Below are 23,927 nucleotides of genomic sequence, written 5' to 3' on the forward strand. Positions count from 1 at the left end.
GTGACCACAGTAGCGTAAAATAGTAGTGTCAAATAATAGTATCTTAAGGGTTGCACAGAGGGCGCCAAATATTTTGGAATTTAAAATGCCGAAACGTATCTTTTACATGTGTTTATTTCTTTCCTTTTTTTTTTTATATATATTTATTACTTTAATAATGCTCTCAAACGCACGCAAGTTTCGTTTTATGTATCATTAATTATAATCTGTAAAACCTACTTAGACATTAAACGGTAGTGTTCTAAGCAAACATTATTGCCAACTGTAGCAACATGCCTAACCAAACTTTATTCTGAAGTTCGATTCATGAATTTTTATAGGGATTTTTTTTTTTTTTTTTTTTTTTTTTTTAGTAAAGCACAATGGCCTTTTATTTGTTATTAAAGTTTCTTTTTATATGTTTTGTGTTGAGAAATTTCTTGCATTTTTGTACATAATACAAATTGTATTTAGCATGCACGAATTCGGATTTTTGTTGTATTAGGTTCGACGCGCAATGTGACTTAAAAGTATGAAATAAGTTGTTAGAAATATTAATGTATGGTAAATATGAATGTTACGTTAGTGTTTAAATGGCTACGCATCTGTTCGTCCAAAAGTCTGTGTGTCGCTTGTCGCATTTAACTGCAATGAGGGAGCGCAATTTGTTAGAGCTTCATTCCTTTTCTCAATTATATTATATATTTAGTCAATTGCTTTCTGCTTCCTCTTCAGCTATTTCGTAGCCGTTTGTTGCTGTTGATGATGATGTTAGTGTTGCCGTTGCTCAGTCCAACTTTTTCATTGATTTGAGCGCACGCTCGCGCAGCTGCTTCTCCAGATCCTCATTGATGCCAGGGCCGCCAGTTATCATCAACGGGAGTTTACCGTTCCGTTTGCCTGCACCCCTCATCGTAGCATGCTGCTGCTCATCATCCTCATCGCCGCTGCTCTGCGAGCTGCTCTCCTGCCTATGCTTGGCACTGCTGCTGCTCTTTCGCTTATGCTTCTTATGCTTCTTGCTCTTCTTGCTGTGCTTCTTATGTTTCTTATGTTTACGCTTCTTCGACGTCGACTCGTCCTCAGAGGCCGAATCGCTGTCGCTGCTATCGGCCGCTTTCTTTGACTTCTTGCGTTTCTTTTTGGGCAAACGTTCGTCTTCTGAGTCGCTGCCGGCGCTGCCATCTCTTCGGGATTTCTTATGACTTCGCTTGCGACTTCTGTCCAAGCTTCGCTGCTTCTCTGTCGGCACTCTCTCCTCGCTGGACGCGCTGCGCCGTACTTTCTTGTCGCCGCTGCGACGCTTCTCTTTCTCCTTATCCTTCTCCCTCTCCCGTTCACTTCGGCTAGCAGTCGTTTCCTCTCTGCGCTTCAGCTGCAACTTCTTGTGGCGCTCATCGCTGCTGTCGTCATCGTCGTCGTCGCTGCGCTCGCTGCTGCTGCTGCTGCCCGAACTGCGCGACTTGGCCTTGGCCTTGCTGCTAGAGCTTTTACTCGGCTCGGCTGCCGAAGCTTTTGCTGCCTTTGAGCTGCTTTTGCCGCTATGCGTCGAACGACGTGACTGTTGGCGCTGCTGCTGCTTCTTCGTCGTCCGCCGCTCATCTTCGCTGTCGTCGCTATCATCGGCGCTGCTGTCCGAGCTGCTGCTCTGGCTGTTGTCGCGTGCCTTCTTTGGTGCTGCGGCAGCGTTGCGCTCGTGCGACTTAAGGAACGGCGATGGTGTGCGCGAGAGGCTGGCTAAGCTGCGACGCGCTGACTGCGACCGCGCAGCCGGTGGCTGGAGTTGCGCTGGCTGCTGCTGCGGCTGTGACTCGAATTTGCGCTGCGGCGGCTGCTGTTCTAGATGCTGCTCCAGATGCTGCTGCGGCTCTTCGCGACAGAGATCAATGGTGTTGACAGTCGGCCCGGTAAACTCAACGGAACGACGCGCTGCTGCTGCGGGACTGGGACGACGTCGCTGCTGAGGTCGCGAGTTGGAGCGACTGCGGCTGCGACTGCGCTTCGTGGGTCGGCCGCTGGAGCGACTGCGGCTACGACTACGATTCCTGGCCAATGGACTGACGCTACGCTGCGGCTGGCGACGTGCAGCAACGGGACTAGCGCTGCCCGAGCTGGAGCGACGCATGCGCTGCGGCTGCTGCTGTTGACTGCGCATGGCCTGGCGCTGATCGGGATGATTCTGATCCCAGCGATTGTAGTTGCCCTGCGGCGAGCCACGCCGATCGAAGCGACGTCCAGGCGAGAACTGCTTGCGGAACTGTTGTCCTTGCTGCTGCTGTGGACCGCCTGGTCCGGGTGACTGGCGGCGATCCCGCGAATAACGACGCTGACCACCACCACCCGGCGGCGACTGACGCCGATCGAAGCGCCGCCCGCCATTGGGACTATTGTGCCTGGCCTGCCAGTGGATCCGTCCACCGCCGCCGCCCCGCTGATTGGGACTGCCACCACGGTATTGCTGCTGCCACATATTTCGGTGGTTGCCGCCGCCACCTCTGCCACCTCCACCGCCGCCGCCACCACGACCACCACCGCCTCCTCCTCCTCCACCGCCTCCGCCACCGCGGAAATGCATCGGCGGCGAACGTCGGCGATTATTAAATCTTTTGTAACGATGATGCAAAAAAAATGGCATTTAGTCAAGTTTAGTCTCAATATAAATAGAGAAGAGTCTAGATAGATATGACAGCAACTAAGAGACAACTAGCATCGATTACATCGACTGCAAAGTATCGATGTCTGCAGACAATTGAGACAACTGACAACTGACAGGAGACAGACGAATGACAAGTCCAGTTATATCAGCCTATACTACACTTAGTCATTAAATGTCAGCTATAATTCCTAAACTAATTAATTGATTAGAGAACGCTTGTATAAATTATATATCACAAGATAAAGCAATCGTTTAACAAAACAATAGTTGAAAAGAAGAGTTAGAACAATCCTGAAAGCTTTTTGGGACAATTTAGACTATAAAATCCCCACGATTTAGATTTATACTATCATGTCTATCTCTTTCTCTATCAGAGGAAGTACAAAATAGTATAAATACATACATATATAATTATCATTTTAAATGTTTGTAAACCTTTGATTTAAGTATGGATTTTATCCAACGGTTCGTTTTTTTATACGGCTAAAATTATTTGGGTTTCAGTCAATAGTTCCTATTAAATTTGGTAATTAACAGAACTCAGCTACCTATGTGTACTTAAACATACGTAAAATATCATCTATAGGCTATACATATTAAAATAACAAAAGTAATCTCTTAATCCTGAACGATATTATCTACTCTCTGGTTACTGTCAAACAAATATTTATTAATATATTCTTACCGCCTGGGTGATCTGGAGTAGCGCATCGGCGATCTGGATAACATGCGGGAGCGCGAACGACGACGCGAATTGGAGCGCTGAAAACGTCTATCACCGCCATTATCCTGGCGCATGGGACTGCGTCCGCGCGGCGAGAAGCGTCTGCCATGTGGCGGCGGTCGTCTGCCACCCCCACCTCTGTCACCGCCTCCGAATTGCCTGGCACGTCCATCGCCTCGCTCAATGGAGCTGGCGGAATCATCACGATTGCTGCGATATTGTCGCTTATTCTGCACGCTGTTCTTGTTGCGTCGATGCTCAAACAGTTGATCCTGTTGGCGCTCCGGCGACAGCGAAATGCTGCTGGCACGCGAACGCGAGCTGCGACGACGCCGATTGCTGCGCGCCGAGGATCGCGAGGAGCTGCGCGAACGAGAACGTGCCTTTGGCGAGCCTTTGCCTCCGCTTCGGGATCTGTAAAGGAATTAAGTAAATATAAATATATGTAGCTTCAAGGATGATGATTTTAGAGATGTTGATATAAAGGTGTAAAGATATTATAATTATCGTATCAAATACTTAGACATTGCCGAGATGTTGATATACTAAAACGTCTTGAGAGCTCTCTAAACATAATTTATCTAAGATAATGTAGGGTTACTGATAATAAATGAAGAAATCAAGGGATCAATGTTTTATCATCATTGTTTTAAAAAAGTACAAATTGTGATGATTTTAAATACACAAAAATCATGTTTAGATCCAATGCATCTATATGGTTTTACTAAGCATTTCATCTAACACATTTCATGGTTTAGAATTATTGATTGTCAAGACAATATTTAGATCTGGTTCTTGATTGGTATAGGTTCTATATATATATAAATGCTAATTTAGATCTTGAGAACTAAAACTAGCGATGATGACAATTGCATAGGCGGAAAATATTTTCTTATTAAGGAACGACTATATTACATATAAATATTTATAAACATTTGTTCATTACTGGAAACAATCTATTATAACTATAACTCTATAACTCCCATTTCCTATGTCTATCAACACCTCTCATCTGGCCTCCATTGAGCTTATCTACCTGGAGCGACTGCGCGTTGAACGCGAGCGTGAACGTGAGCGCGATTTGGCCTTTGTTTTGGATTTGGATGCAAGGGCTGGCGATGATTTTTGGACCGAGTGGCGTCCATTTAAAGTCTTGACAGCAGCGCCTCCAGCGTCTGTGGAGGCTGCTCGTTGCGGCGAGCGGCTGGAACGAGAGCGGGAATGTGAGCGCCGGCGACTACTACGACGTTCTCGAGATGTAGCACGTCCACCGCTGCCACCTGTCGCTGAGCCTGCTGCAGCTCCTGCTGTCCCACCGCCGCCGCTCCCGCCTCCCGTTGCACTGGGTGAGCCGCCGCCACCTCCAGCACCACCACCACCGCGTTTGCGTAGGCGAGCAGCAGCATTTGCTGCCGCCTCTCGGGCAGCACTGTTGATGGGCACCGCAGGAATGCCGCCGTTATTGGAGGCTGCTGCCATTTTGGAGTTCGAACGACTGCGGGAGCGCGATTTGGATCTGTCGTGGCGTCGCGGCTTATCTCGTGAGCGCGATGGGGATCTGGAGCGTGAACGAGAGCGTGAGAGATCACGCTGACGCTGCTGTTGCTGGCGCTGCTTTTGCTGCTGCTGCTGCTCCTCCTCACGCTTGAGTATCTCATCCTTCTTCTGCTGTATAAACTCTGCAGGAATGCCGCTGTCACTCTCCTGCGCGGAGAGCAGCAGCGCCCACAGCTCGCCCATAAATTGGCGGGCATTTCGGCCGTTGAGGAAGCCGGTCATGTTGATTTGCATTTTTTTGGGACACGGATATTTCTCCTCCTCCAGCTGATTGTAAACAAACTCAACAACGACATCATCCTCAATGTGCAGAATGTCAGTGATCTTTTTACTTATCCAAGGGCGCAGCACATCGAGCTTAACTTTCGACATGTCAACACGCTTATTGAGGCAATCCCCGAATTTCATTTGCTTCATCAGCTTCTTTTCCTTGTCGCTGAAGCGCGTGTCCTGCTGCTGATTGGTGCCCTGAAAATAACAATAAAAAAACCCAAAACAAAAACAAAAATTAAAATAAATAAAATACAAAATATATATTTTATTTGAGTGCAATTTTCAATAAATGCCATAATATGCTCGCATTTATTTCGCATATTCCAATGAATTCCACACTAAATGATAAAACAATTCTTGAGAGTAAAAGAGACAAATAAAGAAGAGCGTAAGCATTGTTTGCTAAAGCTCAGCATAAAGCATTGCTGATCATGAAAATATGTAGGTACTCTCTCAATTTATCTTTGCTCTCTTTTTCTCTTGTGGCTTGCAGTTTTGCAGCGCCGTTTATCGATTGTTTGTTGGGCAGCGCAATTGAAGCACCCCTTGGAATAAACGAACATAAGGCGTAACAACAACGTACCGTGAACATCATTTTGAGGCTGAAATCAGTTGCACACACGCTAGCGTTAAATGATTTTAACTGTGCCGGCTAACTGGCGTTGTTTTTATTTCATGCCACAGTTATATGCGCGCGCTCGCAAATCAACAAAAATTCTGTAATATTTAACTGTAACCCGGCACCACGCAACAAAATTGTCACCTATACACACACATGCACATGTACACACGGGCACACACACACACACAAAACACTCAGCGCGTGTGTGTTAGTGCGAGTGCGGGGCGATTAAGTATGCGGCGCTAAATGCACGAAAATAACTATGCAATCAGTGTAATTACACAATGTAATTGTTAAACTGTATGCCAATTTACACTCGCTGCACTTTTTTTAGCTTCTGTTTGCTCGTTTTCTAAATTTTCGCTAAAAATTTATGCGTGTAGCTAGTGCTGAGACGAAGCAAAACGATACACGGCAGGCAGAGTGATGAGCGATAGTTGTAGCGGCAGCGCATGCACTTTGCGCTACATCGTATCGATAGTGGTGACTTTGATGCGCAAGCGATACTTCACCGCAGAAACTCACCTTGTATAGGATAAATGTATCGCACTCGATTTACCATTAAATTGCAGTTCAAAAAGTAGACCGTTAAAGGTATTTAACTGCGCTTATCGAATGATATCAAATCTATTTCAATTAAATTGTTTATTTAAATAATTTATTTAATTTAAAATTAGTACATACACATAAATTTTAACAAAACGTTAAAAAGGCTTGTTATAATTAATTTATTATATGTAATTATGAACTAAATTTGTTTATGCCGTTTAAACTGCGTGTTTTGCATCATTTGTCTCTTATTATCTTTTCTTTTTAGCACAAATCAAATAAATTAATCTGCCGAGGAAGTTTCTTCATTGTAATGTTAAATAATTTATTCGATTTATTTTAATTTAAAACTTAATTTAAGCATTATTTTTCGAGCAAAAGCCTATTTCATTCTAACAGCATTATGTGTATGAAGAGAGACAAACGAAAAGCGAATAAAAAACATTGAAAATACGATTTTGCTACAAAAAATAATTCCAAATTTAAGTAAATTTAGCTGCTCCATCCCCATAAACTCGCTCAGTTCTTTTGGTTGCTGTTGTATACCAGTGTCAAGTACACTCTCCATCCCACTTACGGTATCATGTTCGGCTCTTGAGCAGCGCCCGTCGAATATTTCGGTTTGCACACACAACCGCTCTCAACGAGCACATAATCCTGGCCAGTGAGCGTCACTGGTCCAAGGGGTATGACCAGGAATAAATAAGGCACATACGTTTGCGTGCATTCGCCACGCACTACATCGCATTCAGAGGATCTGCAGAAAAATGAAGCATTAGTCTTATTTCTTTATGTAATTTAGCTTTATATATATGCAAAAATACGAAAAACTCCAAAAGTTTCATTGTTCATTTATCATAATAAATTTCAGCTATTAAATGTTAATTGGTCTGTGCAAAAATTTAAATTGTCATTTCAGCAAATTAGCTTGACGTTAATTTGAATAAATAAAGCTCATTAGTCTGGCAACGCTACATATGCAAATATTTCACCTCAGACGCTGAGGGCTTTCCCAAAAGCTCATTTAATTAATTTATTGTGATAAATGCAATTAAATACAAATCAACAGTCTGGCAGCGCTTAACACATACTTTGATATAAATATTTGATATAAATATTTGCAATTTTAATACTCACTCGCACACCTCGAAGACCACCTGTTGCAGAAGATCGGGAAATTTTTGTACAATTGTCACGGGCTGACCAGAGGTCAAGCTAACGCCATACATGGGTGCGGTTGTGTTGTAGCGCGTTTTGCAGAGTCGCGCTGGCGTGTCGCTCTTGCACTGTTGTGCCGGCGATGCGTTCTTAAGCGAACGACCTGCAGCAAAAGAGAGTCAAACAATCAATCAATCAGCCAGTCAGTCATTCAATCAATGGCGGCCACACAACCATTAGCATTAGCTGATTTGCGGCTGACCGACTTACCATAACGACTGCTTCCGATAGCCTCATTGTTTACCTCATCGTAGGCCCTCAACAGTGCACTCGTGGTTATTGCTGGATCCAATGTGCTGGGCAATTTGCTTTGACGTCCACGTCGCGAATTTCCGTTCCAATTGGAGAATGTGCGCGCAACGGCCGCGCTGCAATCGATAGACGAAGCAAAGCGATAGGCAGAGGCGTTAGAAAAGAAAGTTTTGCATTGTGACCGAAGCGTAATGAGTTGTCAATGAATGACACACTCAACTCACATACACACACACTTTTTATTGTATATACATATGTATGTATATGTGTAAATACCTTGGATATGGCGCATTATTGGGACCCAGGCAGTCTAGTGAATCTGTCAACGCATCACCAGATAAATATTTCAGACCACGCGCGCCGACGCATTTACTGGGCGGCGCATCGTCCGCTTTGCTGCTGCTGCTGCCGCTGCTAAAGCTGGGCCACAGCGCCGCATTGGCGCAGGTGAGTGCAATGCTGATGACGCAGAGTGCCGTTAGATGCTGTCAAGAGATAGAGCGAGAGAGTAGAAAAAATACATATGAATGCATATTTAATATGTTATCGATATGGTTAAGAGACAAGCCTGTACTTATAACGGTTACAGCGATCTAGCCAATAAGCGACAGGCAAAAAATTGCTGTGTCATGAGGAATTAGAGCAATCAAAATCAGATGACCAACCTCGAAATACCCTGTACAGCATATGTATACATATTCAGTATTAATAATTTAATCGAGTATTTTAAGATTATTATTATTATTATTATTATTATTATCTTTAAAAACTTTGTAGGTTGATATTTTATAAAGACAATATAAATATAAATAAAAAAAAATCAATTTAAAAGTCATTAATTACGGATGGTATATCTATATCTAGTATATATATCTAGTATTTACATATTATAATGGCTAATTTAGTATTTCTATTAGCAATACAAAAACTCGCTGTGTTATTTTGCATTTTTATTTTGTATTTAGTACTTATATAATTCTAATGTATTTAGGTTTATATCTTATAGACAAAATAAAATAAAATAAAAAGACAACTCAAATATCCAGCGATTTAAATCAAAAAGTTTTCTAACCGGCATTCCTCAAGCCGCAATAAAAAAAAATAAAAATTTCTTTTCTCTCTCAAAAACGAAGTCAGGCAATGGCAGTCTTGACCCGCTTCAACTTATGTAGCCGCGCTCGCTAGGCAAATTAGTAGAATTCATAAATAATCATGGTAACCGCAATCGCCCCCATATCCATACGTGAAAGTAAAAACAAAAGAAGAAATTCCAATTGGCGCGGCCGACGGCACACAGAGCAAGGCAGACCACAACAGCAACAACCACAGCAGCAACAGCAACAACAATGTGAAAAATGTTAATACATTTTTCAACAACATGCAAAGTTGGCTTCTAATACGGTCTGAACTTTTTATTGCCACTTCTCGTAGCTTTTATGTATCGTTGGCTTGTTTTGATTTTTTTATTTTTTTTTTTTTTTTTTGGAATTTTCTTTCACTTTCTCTGTGCAGATTTTGTTGATCAAGTGTTGGCCTGACCAAAAAAAAAAAAAAAAATAAAAGCCAAGAGGCCACTGCCGAAAAACCAGTTTCCATTGAATCAAATTGCAGCAGTACATAATTTGCTTTTAACTAAAAAAAAAAAAATGAAATGAGCTGCCTGCTGAAAAATCATTTCACGTATGTTATGCTGGAAAAAAGAAGATAATAAGCTCGAGCCGACAATCGAACATCGGCAATCGACTATCGCCGTTGTAACGTGCATTGTCCTCGGCTACAATTGATGTTTATTTTTATATACAAATAATTGCAATGTCAATGCGAAGGTATTTTTAAATTGATTTAAAACATGGCTTTTATGATATGTGATCGTCGGCTTGCTTTGAATTACTTTGGATTTCTATTGCGTGCGAAAGCACACATACCAAAAAAAAATAATAAAATTACAAAGAAAAACAAAATAAAACTAAACTTTCTTTTCAATTGCACATTTGACGAAATGCTTTTAGCTTGATTCATTATAAAGCCCATTGCGTGTCTCTTCGCGTGGTGGGAAGTAAACGAAAGCGAAATTCTATTATTTAATTCTTTTCACATTCATTACAAGAAATTAATGAAGTCGTCGCATCTATTGTTGTTGTTCCCGTTGCTGTTGCACAGGTTTTACAACACTCTCACCTGAACTCTGGGTCTCTGGCCCTTTTGTCAAATTCTGTCATTAAAGGCGCCATTGTCAATGCCGGTTTTAAACTTTCTGTTTTTCGAGCGAAGAGTGGACAGGCGGACGATGGTCCCCTAACAATTTCGTTTAATAATCATAATAAACACATACCTAGTCCCGTCTCTAAATTAAACTAATTTCACATTTAAGCAATCGCATGGGCATCTCATTCGATGGCCATCGCGTTGCCAGCATTGGGAAAAGAAAGGAGCTGCGATGAGTGGCAGCTCTTATTTAGTTTTTATTTTTCTTGTTTCTTTCTTTTGTAACTGTCATATTTGGAGTTCATTGAAATTGTCGCGCCAATGACTAGACAAAAAAAAAAATGAGAGGAGAAAAAAACATGCAAATAATTATAATAATTATGATAAGCTGCTTTTTTCAGTCCATCTCGCTTTAGCTATAATTGGGTTAGAAATTGTAAAATCATGCATTAATCAAAAACCCATTGAAGGCGCTCACGGCGACAAGTTCAACATTTCGGACTAATGCGCAGTCATTAGCGACGGTTACATAACAACAGCAAAAACTACAATAATATTTTCAAAGTAGCAGCGGCAACGCACTAAATGTTTTGCTATTGTTGTTGTTGGTGACTTAACGCATAATAACAAATAAAAGCAAAGACAAGGCAAGCAGGCTGGCAGGTTAGGAAGAATAAGAATTAAAACTACAGCAAAAGAAACAGCAAAGACTATCAAGAGCACACACATGCAAACACACATACACACACACACACGTGCATACGCATACAAACATCCTATACGTATGAGAGCTCTTATATACGTACATATAAGGTGCCGTTATATTGAGGTTAACGACCTACATTCATCTGTCTCTCTCTCTCGCTCTTCTCTCTGTATGGCTCAATCACTCACTCACATGTCGCACGCTTGGGATCTTCGCCTATTAGCTGCAAGCTTTTGGAAAAGCATAAACATTTAATAAACTATATTTATTTCCAATACAAAGCACAAATTGCCCCAGACAATAATATGGGGCGCTTTGCTCTGGCTCTTAGCTTCATAGCTCTATAGTGAAAATTGGCTCTTGAAAGCATAGCAGAGCCAGTGCAATGGGGCGACGACAGATTACTGACAGCAAACAAATAGCAAACAACTTGAAACTGGTTTATTGATAAGCGCTGCCAGCAGCTGCTCCATTCCATGTTCTCAATGGAAGTCTCTTTAAAATGAAATAAATTGCCATTTGTTTGTTTTGTCTAGCATGGCACAGTTTTCAAGGCCTTTGTTGTTTGCTGACCAAAACAACTCGTGCAGGATCGATGAATTACTAACACAGATTCCATCAAACAGGCTGCCCAACACTTCAATCGATTACAAAGACGATAAATCAAATGCAGTGCTCGCAACTTGGGCAGTTCTCAGCATTTCTATGCATTTTTTCAACGTTTGCCCATTAGGCTGGGTTGTTGTTGTTGTTTTTGTAGTTTACCTGCAGCTGGCAAGACAAAAACACGAGATTCTACGCTTTGACGTGATAACCCCAAGCGACAAAACTTTCAATGCGGTTTTTTTTCACTCGCCAGGTATGCAAAGCACGTTTTCTCAGACTCAGCAACCACAACAACAACAACAACAGCTGCCGTAGCTGTAAGCACAGTTAGAAGCAGCAAGCAATTGGTGTGACAGGGAAAGACAGAGACAAGTGCAATGGCAGCGGCTTGCCGTTTGCTATTTCGCTCTCTCTCTCTCTCCCTATCTCTCTCCTTCTTCTGCCTCCCACACGATGACAACAACAGCTTTCATTTTGGGCTACTTCGCATGCTGTGTGCGTATCTTAGCCATTGTCCAGCTAAAGAAGAAGAAGAAGCAGCAGCAGCTGTCGGCTGTCGGCTGTTAGCGATCGCGCGTGGAAATGAGGTTAAGAGCAAATAAAACAAAAATTTCGCCGTGCCCAAGTAGAACCGAAATAATAATGATAACAATAACAATAATAATAATTAGCTACAGTCGCTGACACTTTTACTCATTACGGTTTATTTTACTATACATTATTATTACAATTTTGTTTTGTTCAGGAATTTGGATTTCACTACGACAAAGAGAAAGAAGCAGAAGCTGTTTATGTGTAGCTATGCTTGAGGCAAACACGTCTCATCAATTAAGGGGCAAGCAAGAAGTACTGTTAGTTCTTGGCGCTACATTAAATATGCCAATTAACACACATTTCTGGAAATACTGTGAATTTTCACAAATATTCTGTATTTATCCTATCTGACTGGAACTATATACACATAGATTTGCACACAGAATGAACACAATGACAGCATTGTGACCCAGAAACAGAATTATCTTCTTTGTTTTACAGTTTTTTCTTTTAATTCTGCACCGTTTTGCAAATATTCAAATCGTTTCTTAAGGTTGGGTTCATCTTCGTCACACTCAAGGTAGAGGAACAAGAACAACAAAGATCAGAGGCACGCATGAATGAGATTTTCACGCTCCGAAGGGCATATATACATATGTATGTGTGTGTGTACGTGTGTATGAAAAGACCGGCTCGAAGCACAGCCATCCAAAAAGAAGAAGAAGAAGATGAAAAAAAAAAACAATCACGGGACTCCATAAAAATCAAAGTATGAATATGTTTAGCCTACTTTTCAAAAAAACGAAACGAATGAAAAGAACAACAACAACAACAACAAACTTTGTATTTTGCTTTGGGCCAACTGCTAGCGGCTCATTGAATCAGTCTGGGAATTTATTTTGAATCATCTTCAGCACGGCTTCTAACCGAGCACATTTTAAGTCCAAACAAATGGGATTGGCAAATGATATGCGATGCGATATGGGTAAAGTGGGTATTAGGCACGAGTATGTATATTGAGGTAAATTGTTTATTTTGCTAGAGGTAAAGTCTATTCACTTAATTTGTGAATGAAGCAAACTAATAAATAAAGTTTATTCATTTAAATGAATGAAGAGGTATAGAGCATATTTTTGACACAAATTATAATTTTTCTATTGTTGTCTTTTATCTTTATATCAAGTTTGAACTCTTCCCCTTGGCTAAAAATAGTCCAATAAGAGATTAAAAATCAATTTAAATCAAATTATTTATATGCATATTAAAAACTAATTTTATTGTATCATTTTTTGTAAAGCTTTTCTTTATATCTCATCTTTTAATAAAAACTCTCCAATTTAAATGTATCTATATATATATTTTTTTTTTTTCGACCATATCTCTTGTGTTCATGTTAAGCCCATCAATTTTCCTTACATAGTAGTAGGTCACAATTTGAGCAAAAGATCCAAAAACTCTGCTTAGCCTTAGCTTCAACTCTTTCGAATCGCTTCCGCATTTGGCAATTGTGGTAAAATCTATTCATGGAATGGCCATAAATGCACGTTGTGAACGTGACACGAGTTACAAAACGTACAAAAAAAATGCAAAAAGAAGAAGAAATAAAAAATAATTCAGGCAGCTAGTAAAAGTTATATTCAAGCAAGGCAAATTCATTAAAAATTCGTTAAGACCGCGAACTGCGCGAAGCAGCAAAAAGAAAGTCAAAGAAAGGTGATAATTTTAGCAAGTGATTGGCTGGCCACAGAAATAGGTCGTGTGTGTGGCTTTGGCTATTCTGCTCCAGCTGCAAATTCCTGCCCGAGTCCGGGCCACAGACTAGACGACTGCAGCCAAGCCCATAAAAACAAAAAATTCACTTAATCTTTATTGGACCACCAAGGCGTTGGTTGGGCGACTCTCTGCAGTCAGTTGGGTTGGGCTGCACACACATACACATACATACAGAGGTGTGCACTTAAATATATATACATATATGTGCGCTCGTATGTCTAGATATATGTACGTATATATAAGTGCAGAGTTTAATGGCATACTGGTTTGCAGCGTCATAAGGAATACAGACACGACGACGACAGCGCCAACTGAACTGAGAACAATGCCAAGTTCAATGCAAAGAGTCAGTGCCGAAGCCAGAGCCAGAGCCAGAGTCAGAGAGACAACAGCAGCAGCAGCAGCAGCAGCAGCAGCTGGAGAGCTTCAGCTTAGCTGAGACGAAGCTTCCTTGTGGGCGCTTCATTGGCTGGTGTCGCTCTTTATACCCTGTACTCTGTTAAGCAACCAAATGGTATGGACAAAGCTAATTAACAAGTTGGAGCAGCTCATACAATACTCTGAGAGTGAAAAGCTAATTTAATAATGCATGTAAATAAATAGAGTATATATATTATATACACTAACTTAACAGATCGTAACTGAATATATGTAAACGCGTGTTAAAGTAGAGAAAATTTAAGAGGCTTGAACAGAATATTATTTAAGTGAATAAATAATACAGTAGCTATAGATTCCGAACAAAGATCTACTCACAGAATATACTCTAGTCGGGCAGTAAAATCCACAGAAATCTTAATTTATATTCTTTTCAAAATAAATATTGATCAATTTTCGTTTGACACAAATAAATAAACAGAGCCGAGTTTATTACTTCTTAAACGATTAAAATCAAATTGCTTGGAGAATTTGGGAATTCAGGAATTTATTCTCTTAGTAACAATGTGCAAATATTATTTTTGTTCTCTTAGCACCGAATTCTAATTAAATTTTCTTTTATCCAGATTTACAAACATATAATCATTTCATTTGCTCATTAGATATACGATTTATTTAAAGCTCTTGGTAAAATCTATAGACAACTTACATAACAAAAATTTTCCCAAGTTAAGGTCGATCATTGTGAACCTCTCTATAAATATCTTAACAACAAATTTTAGAGTACTTTTCTCTAGTTGCAGCGTGTCTTAAGATCCATCAGCGTAAACCTAAAGGACTTTTCATTGATTTCTGCTGAATATGAATTGCTTTTGTTTCACATATTTATAATGATTATATTTCTTTCTACATGACATCCATATAAGCTGAAGAGCATACTCATCTCTTAATTACAAATTTCGAGCACTTTTTTCTAAAGGCGCATCCTTAAGTCGGGCAGTCGAAATTCAAAGGATTTTGTATGCAGTATAATATTCTTATACAACACAAATTAATTGTTTTTCATATTTTATATTATATCTCATATTTTATATCTCATATCTCAACTATATATTCTTTCCCTACATCACAATTGATCTGAGCTAGCTGCAGAGCATCTTCAGGTCGAGCATTAAGGCTAAGATAAATCTTGGTGTGATTTTTTTGTTGGTTGGTTGGCTTATTGGGGTCACTTACTTTGACAGAAATTCTACTTAAGCACCGGTATTCCATTTTTAAACAGTGTGTTTGGTTGTTTGTTTGTGTGTTTGTTGGCCTGCTGTACTTGGCAGCAGCGATGATTCTTGTTAACGTTTTTTTTTTTTCACCTTTTGTTGGTGTTTTTTTTTATGTTTTCTTTATTATTTTTTTACTTTTTTGTGTATACAAATTTTATTTGCTTTCTGCACCGCACTTGATCGAAACACGTAACAGAGCGAGCGCACACGATTCAGGGCCAGGGAACACAAAAGAATTTCAATTTCAAGCTCAGCCGTCTTTGGTCTTTCAGTGAGGAGGAGTGGAACAACGCGGCAATATATCTCTATATCTCTCTATATATATGTATATATACATATACATATATATGTGTTTCTATGTGTGTATGTGTATGTGAGTGCGTGTAACCAAGCCAAAAGAAACCAAACCGAACAGCACGAGCGCTCACCTTGGACTGAGGTGCACAGGTAACGTTTACCATTCCTTAAGCACTTGGCTGTCGCTCGGCTGCTCTGCCGCTGTTGCTGTCGCTGCGACGACGCGACCGCGCCGCAACGCCGGCGCATTGCTCGTAACCTGTTGCCAACTCTGGAATCGGGGATGGGTCTTAACATTGGCCACGCTCTGGCCTCGGCTCATGTGTGCGCGCTGCGGCGTTGGCGGCGGCGTCGGCGGAAAACTGCAGCAGCAAATGCGAATGACAAACACCTCGAATGCCATCAATGGGGTTCGACTGGGGGCTGCCAGAAAGTGCGTATAGTGTATATATGTATAATATCTATATGTAATTATATTATCAAGTGAATTTTTAAGTTTGTAGAAATTTGTGAACTAATAGTCTTCAAATCTCATCAACTTATCCGAAGATCATAAATTGTATTATATTCATTATTAAATTTTATTATATAAGCTACAGTTTAATTTCGCTAGGACTAAAATTTATATAAACAACCATTTAATGTCGCTAAAAATATTAATAAATTACAGGAAATATTTATTGGAAGCCGAATTATAAAATATCTACATGTATGTTCGGTTAAATTTTTTCGATTTTAGAAATATATACCTATATAAATATTTTATTGTATTAATAACATGCTTTATTCATTTCTTTGTATTAAATTGTTTTATAATTGAATTTTAATTTTTAATATAGATTTAAATATATATATTTGAAATACCAGCTTGAAATTATTTTAAGTTCAATTTTAAACAGAGATTTGTAAGCTCCGATATAAGTTTTATTTATTTATAAAGTTTTGTAGGCGAATCTCTTAAGGCAGCATTAAAAATGATGATTAATGATAATTAATTAACATTATAAAATATATCTTCCACAGCTGTCTCGTAATAAGTAAATATTCAGACTCTTTTTTAACAAAGTGTGCAATGCCTCAATAATCGCAAAAATTATATAAAATTTTTGTTTGGAATCAATAGTTCGGTTTTTGGATAACTTTTTAGGCATACAAAATTATTGGAATACATTTTGGAATCAAATTGAATAGAACGAATTGGGCGCATTTTGGTTAGCTTCATGGGCGCAATTTCGGCTTCATGAAGAGTCAGGCCAATAGGAATCGATGGCGGTAAAAAAGAAGAGGTCATGGAATATTATATATGCCGTTATTGGGGTTTTCGTACTACTCATATTTCTATGTTGCTGTTGTGTGATATTGATATTGTGTTGTCCATGTCTGGCTTGCTTGGGCTGCTGTCTGGTCTGCTGTAAGAACCGAAATCAAGAGGATGAGGAGGAAGGAGAAAATCCGCAACAGCCACAGAAAAACCAACAACAGGCCACAAACACAAAGCGCTGAAAGGATTCGGTCGGGGATGAGATAAGATCGTGATCGTCTAATTCAATTAATTTCCAATTCCAAAATTTTTCGTTTCAAGCTTTCATTTCGATTATAAATTTTTTAGTTATCTTAAAAAATAAAAATTCCAAATATGTTTTAAGTGGCTTCTTTCTCTTTGATGAAATAGGGGTATTCCAGATAGTCATGTTGAAAATTAACAAAACGTGCTTTTACTTTACAGTTACACGTTGAATACATTTCAAAATTGTCTTACTCAAACTAAAAACTAAAAAAATGAATTCTCGTAATTTAAAGCTTTTGCTAATAGGTCTCATCATTTTGGGATTTGTTTTATGCGGCTGTTGCTTGGTTTTCATATGTTGTGCACCCCTCATCGCCTTCAGCACCTGCTGGAGAATGAATCGAGATTGTGATTGTGAATATGAGGATTGGGGATAGGTTCTACGAAACAAGTAAGAAATCACGAATTAAATTAGTTTCGTATATATTGGATTTTGTTATATATGTATATTTATTATAAATTTTTATTAATATTTACTTATATATATTTGTTATGCTCATGAGTATATTGACTTTGTGTAATGTCCGTCTTGTTGTCCGTCCGTCTGTGCAAGCCATTTCGCCCCTAGATAGTTAAAAATCAACATAAGATGCTTTTGAGGGCGTGGCAAAATAGGAAAAACTGTATTTCTTACACTTCTAGAGCTCAAAGGTCAAAACTTAAAATTTTATTTATATGATTGTTGTCGAAGTTCTACTGATTTGCACAAAAATAATATATATACCATTTGAGGGCGTGGTGGATCTTAAATGGGTCTCGTAGTACTTTGACCGTAAATGCGTATTCAGCAACGTTCTTATTAGTTTTATATTTTCATTAAAAGAAAAGAAAATTTTAAAGTAATTTAGTAAAGTAAGTTAGTTAATTCATTGTCTTAGTGCCTAGAAATTGATATCAACCGAGTTTTCACCTGCATCAATGAAAATCGAAAGCATTGCGAAATGGCTGAGCCAGTAACTGCATTTAATTGAATTACAATTAATATTATTACATAATCGCATATTCTGTAAGCACTTGTCGCCCCACAGAGACTGAGTGCGACAGTGCGAGATGCGCGTTTATACTAAAGGCGCTTTTCATTTTGGGAAAGTTGTCGTTGCTGTCGTTGGCATTGCCAAAGCTATATTAGTTTCAATTTGTGATGGTTATTATCAAGAGATGGAGGAAAAAAGCAGATATATATATATATATTTCTTGACAGTTACAAAACTTTCAAAGTTGTGACTGTGTTAGCATTTCTCTTTGGTAAGTGCAAGAAATTTAAAGTCAATTGTCGTCGCAGTCGCCCGTTTGACCAAACGCACGATCGTATTATAAATAAAATAAAATTTATAGTAACAATTGAAACAATGAAAACATTGTCCAACTGAAACATGAGTGGTCGTTACATGTTACTCGTCTGCCTCTCTGTCAGCCTTTCTGCCTATCTGTCTGTCTATTTGCCTATCTGTCCATACGCAGGTGACAACGACGTTTAACGACATCTATCATGATCAAACAGTGGAACCGAATGGCAGTTATAGCAAATAGTAAATTATTTATATTATACGCCAAAATAAATATGTCTTACATTTTAACATGTTTACTTATTATCATTTAATTAAATTTACATTAATGCATATTCAATAACGTTCTGAAACATATCAGAGTTTTCTATTGATTGCCCCACTGTGCCGCAGCTCCGTTGTTCGGTCACAATTTTCAGCGAAAGTAACTGAACGAGTTCCAATGCCAATTGTGCGTTACTTTTATTTTGTTTTTCATATGTGCTTTAACAAGTTTAAACATTAACTGTCGTAATAGTTTGCCAAAAAAAAAAAAAAAAAAAAAAAAAAAGAAATGAAATGGAAACTCTTTAAAGTTAAAGTTGCGTATAGAATTTGTGATACAGGTACATGGGGAGAAAGTCGTTTTAGCCTCAGTCGACAACAACAATTTGTGTACTATGCACAAAGTTTGCCTTGAAGTTTGATAATAACTAAATTCTTTAGTCTAAAAATGTTTTGAAATTCACGTAGAGCATAAAATTTTGTTGCAGTTTTTGAATACGTCTGGTTGATGTTCGTTTTACGCGCGCCCAATGCATGTTGCTTTAGCGTTATCGATTACAACACAATACAACCGTGCGTACACAAACAACTGTTGACCAACACTGCAGCCAGTGACCGTGTGTGTGTGTGTGAGAGATTGAAGACAATGGCTGCGGCTGTGGACGGTGTGGTTCCTACCCTTGCAAGTAAATATACAAAGCAAATAATATAAATTAAATGCAATAACATTTGCTAGCCAAACACCTGCGCCATGCACTGCCATAATTCGCCTCAGTCGGGGCTGCCTTTCGAGCATATGTGAGGCGCTATCGTATGACGGCGACCCTAACCGCGTGTATATGCGTGTATATGTATGTGTTTGTGTGTGTCTGTTGGTAACTAATTCGTGTTTCTTTTCTTTTGCCTTTCTTTCGCCGAATCTCCTTCCAGTTCGCTCTAGCGTGGCTGTTGAGCTGTGGTCGTCAGCTGGTGCAAAACAGCCATACGAACACAAGCCCAATTTGCCGCGAGAGGAGACGAAAAGTTCGCGTTCGATCTGCTTCAGTCCGGATGGTCGGTATTTTGCATACTCGAATGGTGCCGAGGTGAAGGTGCTACGCGTGCCAATTTCCAACACTGGCGGCGACGCTGATTGCTGGCCGGTACAATGCACGTTGCCGCGTCCAAAGGCCTTCTATCTCAAGTTCTCACCGCGCGGCAATTATCTGTGCACGTGGGAGCATTATGCCATCACAAAAGATCGTCCCGAGGGTGCTGCAAATTTGCTTGTTTACGAGATTGCCACTGGCAAGGAGGTCTTTGCCATTGTACAAAAGAATCAAACGGATTGGCAGCCATCGTGGTCATCTGATGAATCGATCTTTGCGCTGGTCGTCGGCGGTGAAGCACTTTTCTATGATTTGGCAAATGGCCCGACTGAAGGATTTGCCAGTGCATCACGCAAAATTGGCGGCAGTCGCGGCGGTATGCTATCCCTCGGTCCGGGCAATAGTCCGCCATACTTGGCATTCTATACACCCGGCGCCAAGGGTGCACCATCCATGTGTAAGCTCTACAAGTATCCAGCTTTGGGCCAGAACCAAACGGTTGCCTGTAAGAGTTTCTTTCAAGCGGATCGCGTCGAGATGCTATGGAATAAGCGAGGCAGTGGCCTGCTGCTTCTAACGAGCACGGAGGTGGACAAGAGTGGTGCCTCGTACTATGGCAATCAAGCGGTACATTTTATGGCTACCAAGGGCGATACATGCTCTGTGCCATTATCGAAGGAGGGCCCCGTCCACTGTGTGAAATGGAGCCCCAAGGCCAATGAATTTGTTGTCGTCTATGGCTTTATGCCATCCAAGGCAGCACTCTATAATCTAAAGTGTGACGTTATCTTTGACTTTGGAGAGGGACCACGCAACTGCGCCTACTTCAATCCATTTGGCAATCTGATTGTGCTCGCCGGCTTTGGCAATCTACCCGGCGCCGTGGAAGTGTGGGATGTTACCAAGAAGGAGAGGATCGCCAATATAAAGTGTGCGGACACCACACACTTTGAATGGCATCCGAATGGCGAATGGTTTGTCACGGCAACAACTGCGCCCCGACTGCGCATTAGCAACGGGTGAGTGACTCAATGAGGGCATCATTATATTATTTATAGAGTTAATTTTCATATATACTTGTGTTCAGATTCAAGGTATATCACTATTCGGGCGCATTGCTGCATGAGACACTGTGGCCGCAGGGTCAGGAGTTGCTTGGCATCGAGTGGCAGCAGTATGCGGATAACACATTTGCCGAGCCAAAAATCACGAAGGCCAAACATGAGGGCATCAAGTCCAGTCAGCCGGAGGCCAGCAAGAAGGCCTACACACCGCCCCATTTGCGTTTGCTCAAGGAGGGGAAAAATCCGGAAAAATATTTGCCGCAGCCTCAGACGGTGCCGGGACTAACAGCAACAGCACCAGGTAATAGCAGCCGGAAAATTTGGCATAGACAATATGACTTGGATAATCCGATAATGCGGCGATGCCAGGGCTCCGGCGAGCAACAACAGGGCCAGGGCCAGATGGTAACGAGCATGGTCAACAACGGCCATAGCAGCTCAAGTGCCAGCTCGACGCGACCCAATCGACGCTACCGACCCTACCAACATAAGCGCTACTAAAAATTCTAAAGATTCATCATTCCATTCCACTCATACCAAAATAAAAACCAAAATGCATTGTGTGTGTAGGATATTAGAGAACGTGGCTGTAAGTAAAAAACGTACATTGCCTACCAAAACATTTTCAATGGTTATATTTCGATCCCAAAACTATAAATTCTGCACCGATATAACATAATTTTGGGTCTGCTATACTTTTCTATACTGTCCGATAATAGCCAATTCAGATATAGAATTAACCCAACTAATATCGACTATTTAGCATTATAATTTTCAAGATCTCAATACTTGGAAAGCTTTGAAATTTTCCTCTCGTTGTTTCACTTGTTTCATTATCATTTTTGCTATCGAGGTGAGCTTGAGTCTTTCGCTTGAAATTGAGAAAGTTTTCGATTTTTATCTGCATTAAAGAAGAAAATAAAAACTGTAATAATTGTATTATTTCTCGATATCTGGTGTATAAACCTTTGATGATGATGAATATTTATCATAAATGATTTGGCGTCGGTCATTTTTTTGTTTTTTTTTTTTTTTTTTTTTTTTTTTTTGTAGAACATTTAAAGTTATATTATGACTGGAAAATGTCCTTCAATATTCTAATTTTATTTTGTTTCGTATCCTTTGCAGGTGTTGGCAAAAATAAGAAGAGAAATACCAACGGCAGCAAAGCAAAGGGCAATAATAACATCAACAACAAGCGTGAAGCTGGCGATGCCACACCACAAGATGCAGCTGCCACTGCAGCGTCTCCCGTTGAGGGTCTGGACCAGCAGCAGCAGCAGCAGCAAGATCAGGAGATTGCAACAGGCTCAGCTGTAAATGTTGGTGAATCGCCGCGCAAACCAGCGCAGCAGCAGAAGCAGCGTCCGCAGCCCAGGCAGCATCAGCAATACCAACCACAGCAGCAGCAGCAGCAGCAGCAGCATCCACAACAGCAGCAGCATCAACAGCAGGAGCAGCAAAACACGGTTGAGCTGGGCACACCACGTCATTATCAGGCCAATGGCAATGTTCCGCCGAACAATAATGCCAACAACAATAACAACAATAGCGACAAGGATCGCAAGATACGTAATGTGGCCAAAAAATTATCGGACATTAAAAAGCTCAAGTCGCGACAAAGTCAAGGCGAAACTCTGGAATTGAATCAGTTAAACAAAATTAAAATGGAGGCAAGGTATTTGGAGGAACTCAAGGCGCTCAAATTGTCCGTTTAATAATGATTACATGCCATCAACTGTTAAATGTGTGATACAACAATAGCAACAACAACAACAAAAGCAACAATAGCAACTACTACAAATTACAATGCAAAACAAGCAATTGAAGGAGTTAACCGCACCACAACAGCAATAAGCAAAACAGCTGCCAAACAGTAAAAAGTTTTGGTTTTTCTGGGCCGTATCCCCCATATTATGTACTTTTGAGCTTCCTGTATTTGATTTAATAATGAAATGTTAGTGCTGTTTTCTTTACGTGCGCAAATTTTTCAAAGTTTAAAAAAAAAAAAAAAAAACTATAAAAAAACATTTTTCTACTATTGTGATTTTTTGAATATATATTTCGGCAACCACTACTACAATAGCAATAAACTCATGTATGTACCAAATTGTGCTACACAGTTAATAAATAGTTTCCAGACAACAACAAAAAGAAAACAATTTTTATGTTTCCCAATTGGATCTTTTTTTAATGAACTCTTCTCGTCCATCTTCCTTAACAGCCACATAGTAGCCAAGATTTTCGTACTTGTGCCGCATATACGCAATATAGCCAAATACACCTGCTATTGCAGTCAATCCGATGCCCATGATAATTTTATTCTGCAAAATAAAACGGAAAATATTGTTTCAGTGTTCAGGATACAGAGAATCATGTGCATACCGGTTTCGTATAAAGTTCAAAGTTGATTAGCCTGAAAACGCCAGTGCTACGAATGGAGCGTATTCCCTCGCCGGGCGCTTTTGTTTCTTTCTCACTCATTGCTCTAATTTACAGATCTGCTCTAATTCCCACAATTTTGGAGCACATTGCACAATTCTAGTAAACAAGAGAATACTTATATGATGACTATCGATTGACGCAATCCAGCTGCACCACATACGATTAATATTGAATCATCGGAAATGTGGTGAGTTACTATTTGAATGGGAACTGAACTATTATCGATATATTTTAAATATTTATGGCTAAATAGACATTAAAAATAATGAATATATAATCTTCAATCTATCTGAACCACAATCGAACTAACTAGTATTTCTTAAATTATCTTCTTTATAGTTCATCTAATGTGAGGGTATTAAAGGGTAACCTTAATTTTGACGAATATAATTTTACATTAAACAGTAAATTATTTTTCCCAATTGGATGTTTTCTTTATGAACTCGGTTTGGCCATCCTCCTTCAGAGCTAGATAATAACCGAGCTGCTCGTATTTGTGGCGCACATATGTTGTATAACCGATAATGCCAACAGCTGTGGCAAGCCCCAGGCCCAACAAGACTTTGTTCTGGAAGGCAGAATTATTTAATTATGATTTAAGGACAAA

At 40.0% G+C, this 23,927-nt stretch overlaps 4 protein-coding genes across 6 annotated transcripts; 1 reads left to right on the forward strand and 3 right to left on the reverse strand.

Annotated features, from left to right (window-relative positions):
• Nucleotides 1–96: 96 nt before the first annotated feature.
• Nucleotides 97–6,232, reverse strand: LOC6582870 (serine/arginine repetitive matrix protein 1). Its single transcript, XM_002008517.4, has 4 exons — nt 5,773–6,232; nt 4,396–5,384; nt 3,321–3,773; nt 97–2,582 (listed from the first exon to the last, which is right to left on the reverse strand). Exons 1-4 carry the CDS (start codon nt 5,782–5,784, stop codon nt 767–769), a joined length of 3,270 nt encoding a protein of 1,089 aa, XP_002008553.2. The 5' UTR covers nt 5,785–6,232; the 3' UTR covers nt 97–766.
• On the reverse strand, nt 5,879–15,755 carry LOC6582871. The gene is made up of 5 exons (XM_002008518.4): nt 15,269–15,755; nt 8,107–8,315; nt 7,789–7,946; nt 7,498–7,681; nt 5,879–7,117 (listed from the first exon to the last, which is right to left on the reverse strand). The coding sequence occupies exons 1-5, from the start codon at nt 15,302–15,304 to the stop codon at nt 6,934–6,936; spliced, it is 771 nt and encodes a 256-aa protein (XP_002008554.1). The 5' UTR covers nt 15,305–15,755; the 3' UTR covers nt 5,879–6,933.
• Nucleotides 15,756–17,518: 1,763 nt separating this feature from the next.
• Nucleotides 17,519–22,673, forward strand: LOC6582872 (eukaryotic translation initiation factor 2A). 3 transcript variants are annotated; one of them, XM_032731324.2, is made up of 4 exons: nt 17,519–17,564; nt 19,654–20,830; nt 20,899–21,176; nt 22,004–22,673. In XM_032731324.2, exons 1-4 carry the CDS (start codon nt 17,534–17,536, stop codon nt 22,591–22,593), a joined length of 2,076 nt encoding a protein of 691 aa, XP_032587215.1. In that variant the 5' UTR covers nt 17,519–17,533; the 3' UTR covers nt 22,594–22,673. The 3 variants fall into 3 exon arrangements, 2 of the variants coding, with proteins under 2 accessions (XP_032587215.1, XP_032587213.1); XR_004364310.2 differs by lacking the exon at nt 17,519–17,564 and adding an exon at nt 19,132–19,409 and having other exon boundaries at nt 20,899–21,464; nt 22,004–22,055; XM_032731322.2 differs by lacking the exon at nt 17,519–17,564 and adding an exon at nt 19,135–19,409.
• A 241-nt stretch (nt 22,674–22,914) lies between these two features.
• LOC6582873 (small integral membrane protein 8) lies at nt 22,915–23,453 on the reverse strand. The gene is made up of 2 exons (XM_032731327.2): nt 23,261–23,453; nt 22,915–23,199 (listed from the first exon to the last, which is right to left on the reverse strand). Exons 1-2 carry the CDS (start codon nt 23,357–23,359, stop codon nt 23,041–23,043), a joined length of 258 nt encoding a protein of 85 aa, XP_032587218.1. The 5' UTR covers nt 23,360–23,453; the 3' UTR covers nt 22,915–23,040.
• Nucleotides 23,454–23,927: the final 474 nt, after the last annotated feature.

The sequence above is a fragment of the Drosophila mojavensis genome, unplaced genomic scaffold (assembly GCF_018153725.1).
Source record: "Drosophila mojavensis isolate 15081-1352.22 unplaced genomic scaffold, ASM1815372v1 contig_74, whole genome shotgun sequence".
In the NCBI taxonomy this organism is placed as follows: domain Eukaryota; kingdom Metazoa; phylum Arthropoda; class Insecta; order Diptera; family Drosophilidae; genus Drosophila; species Drosophila mojavensis.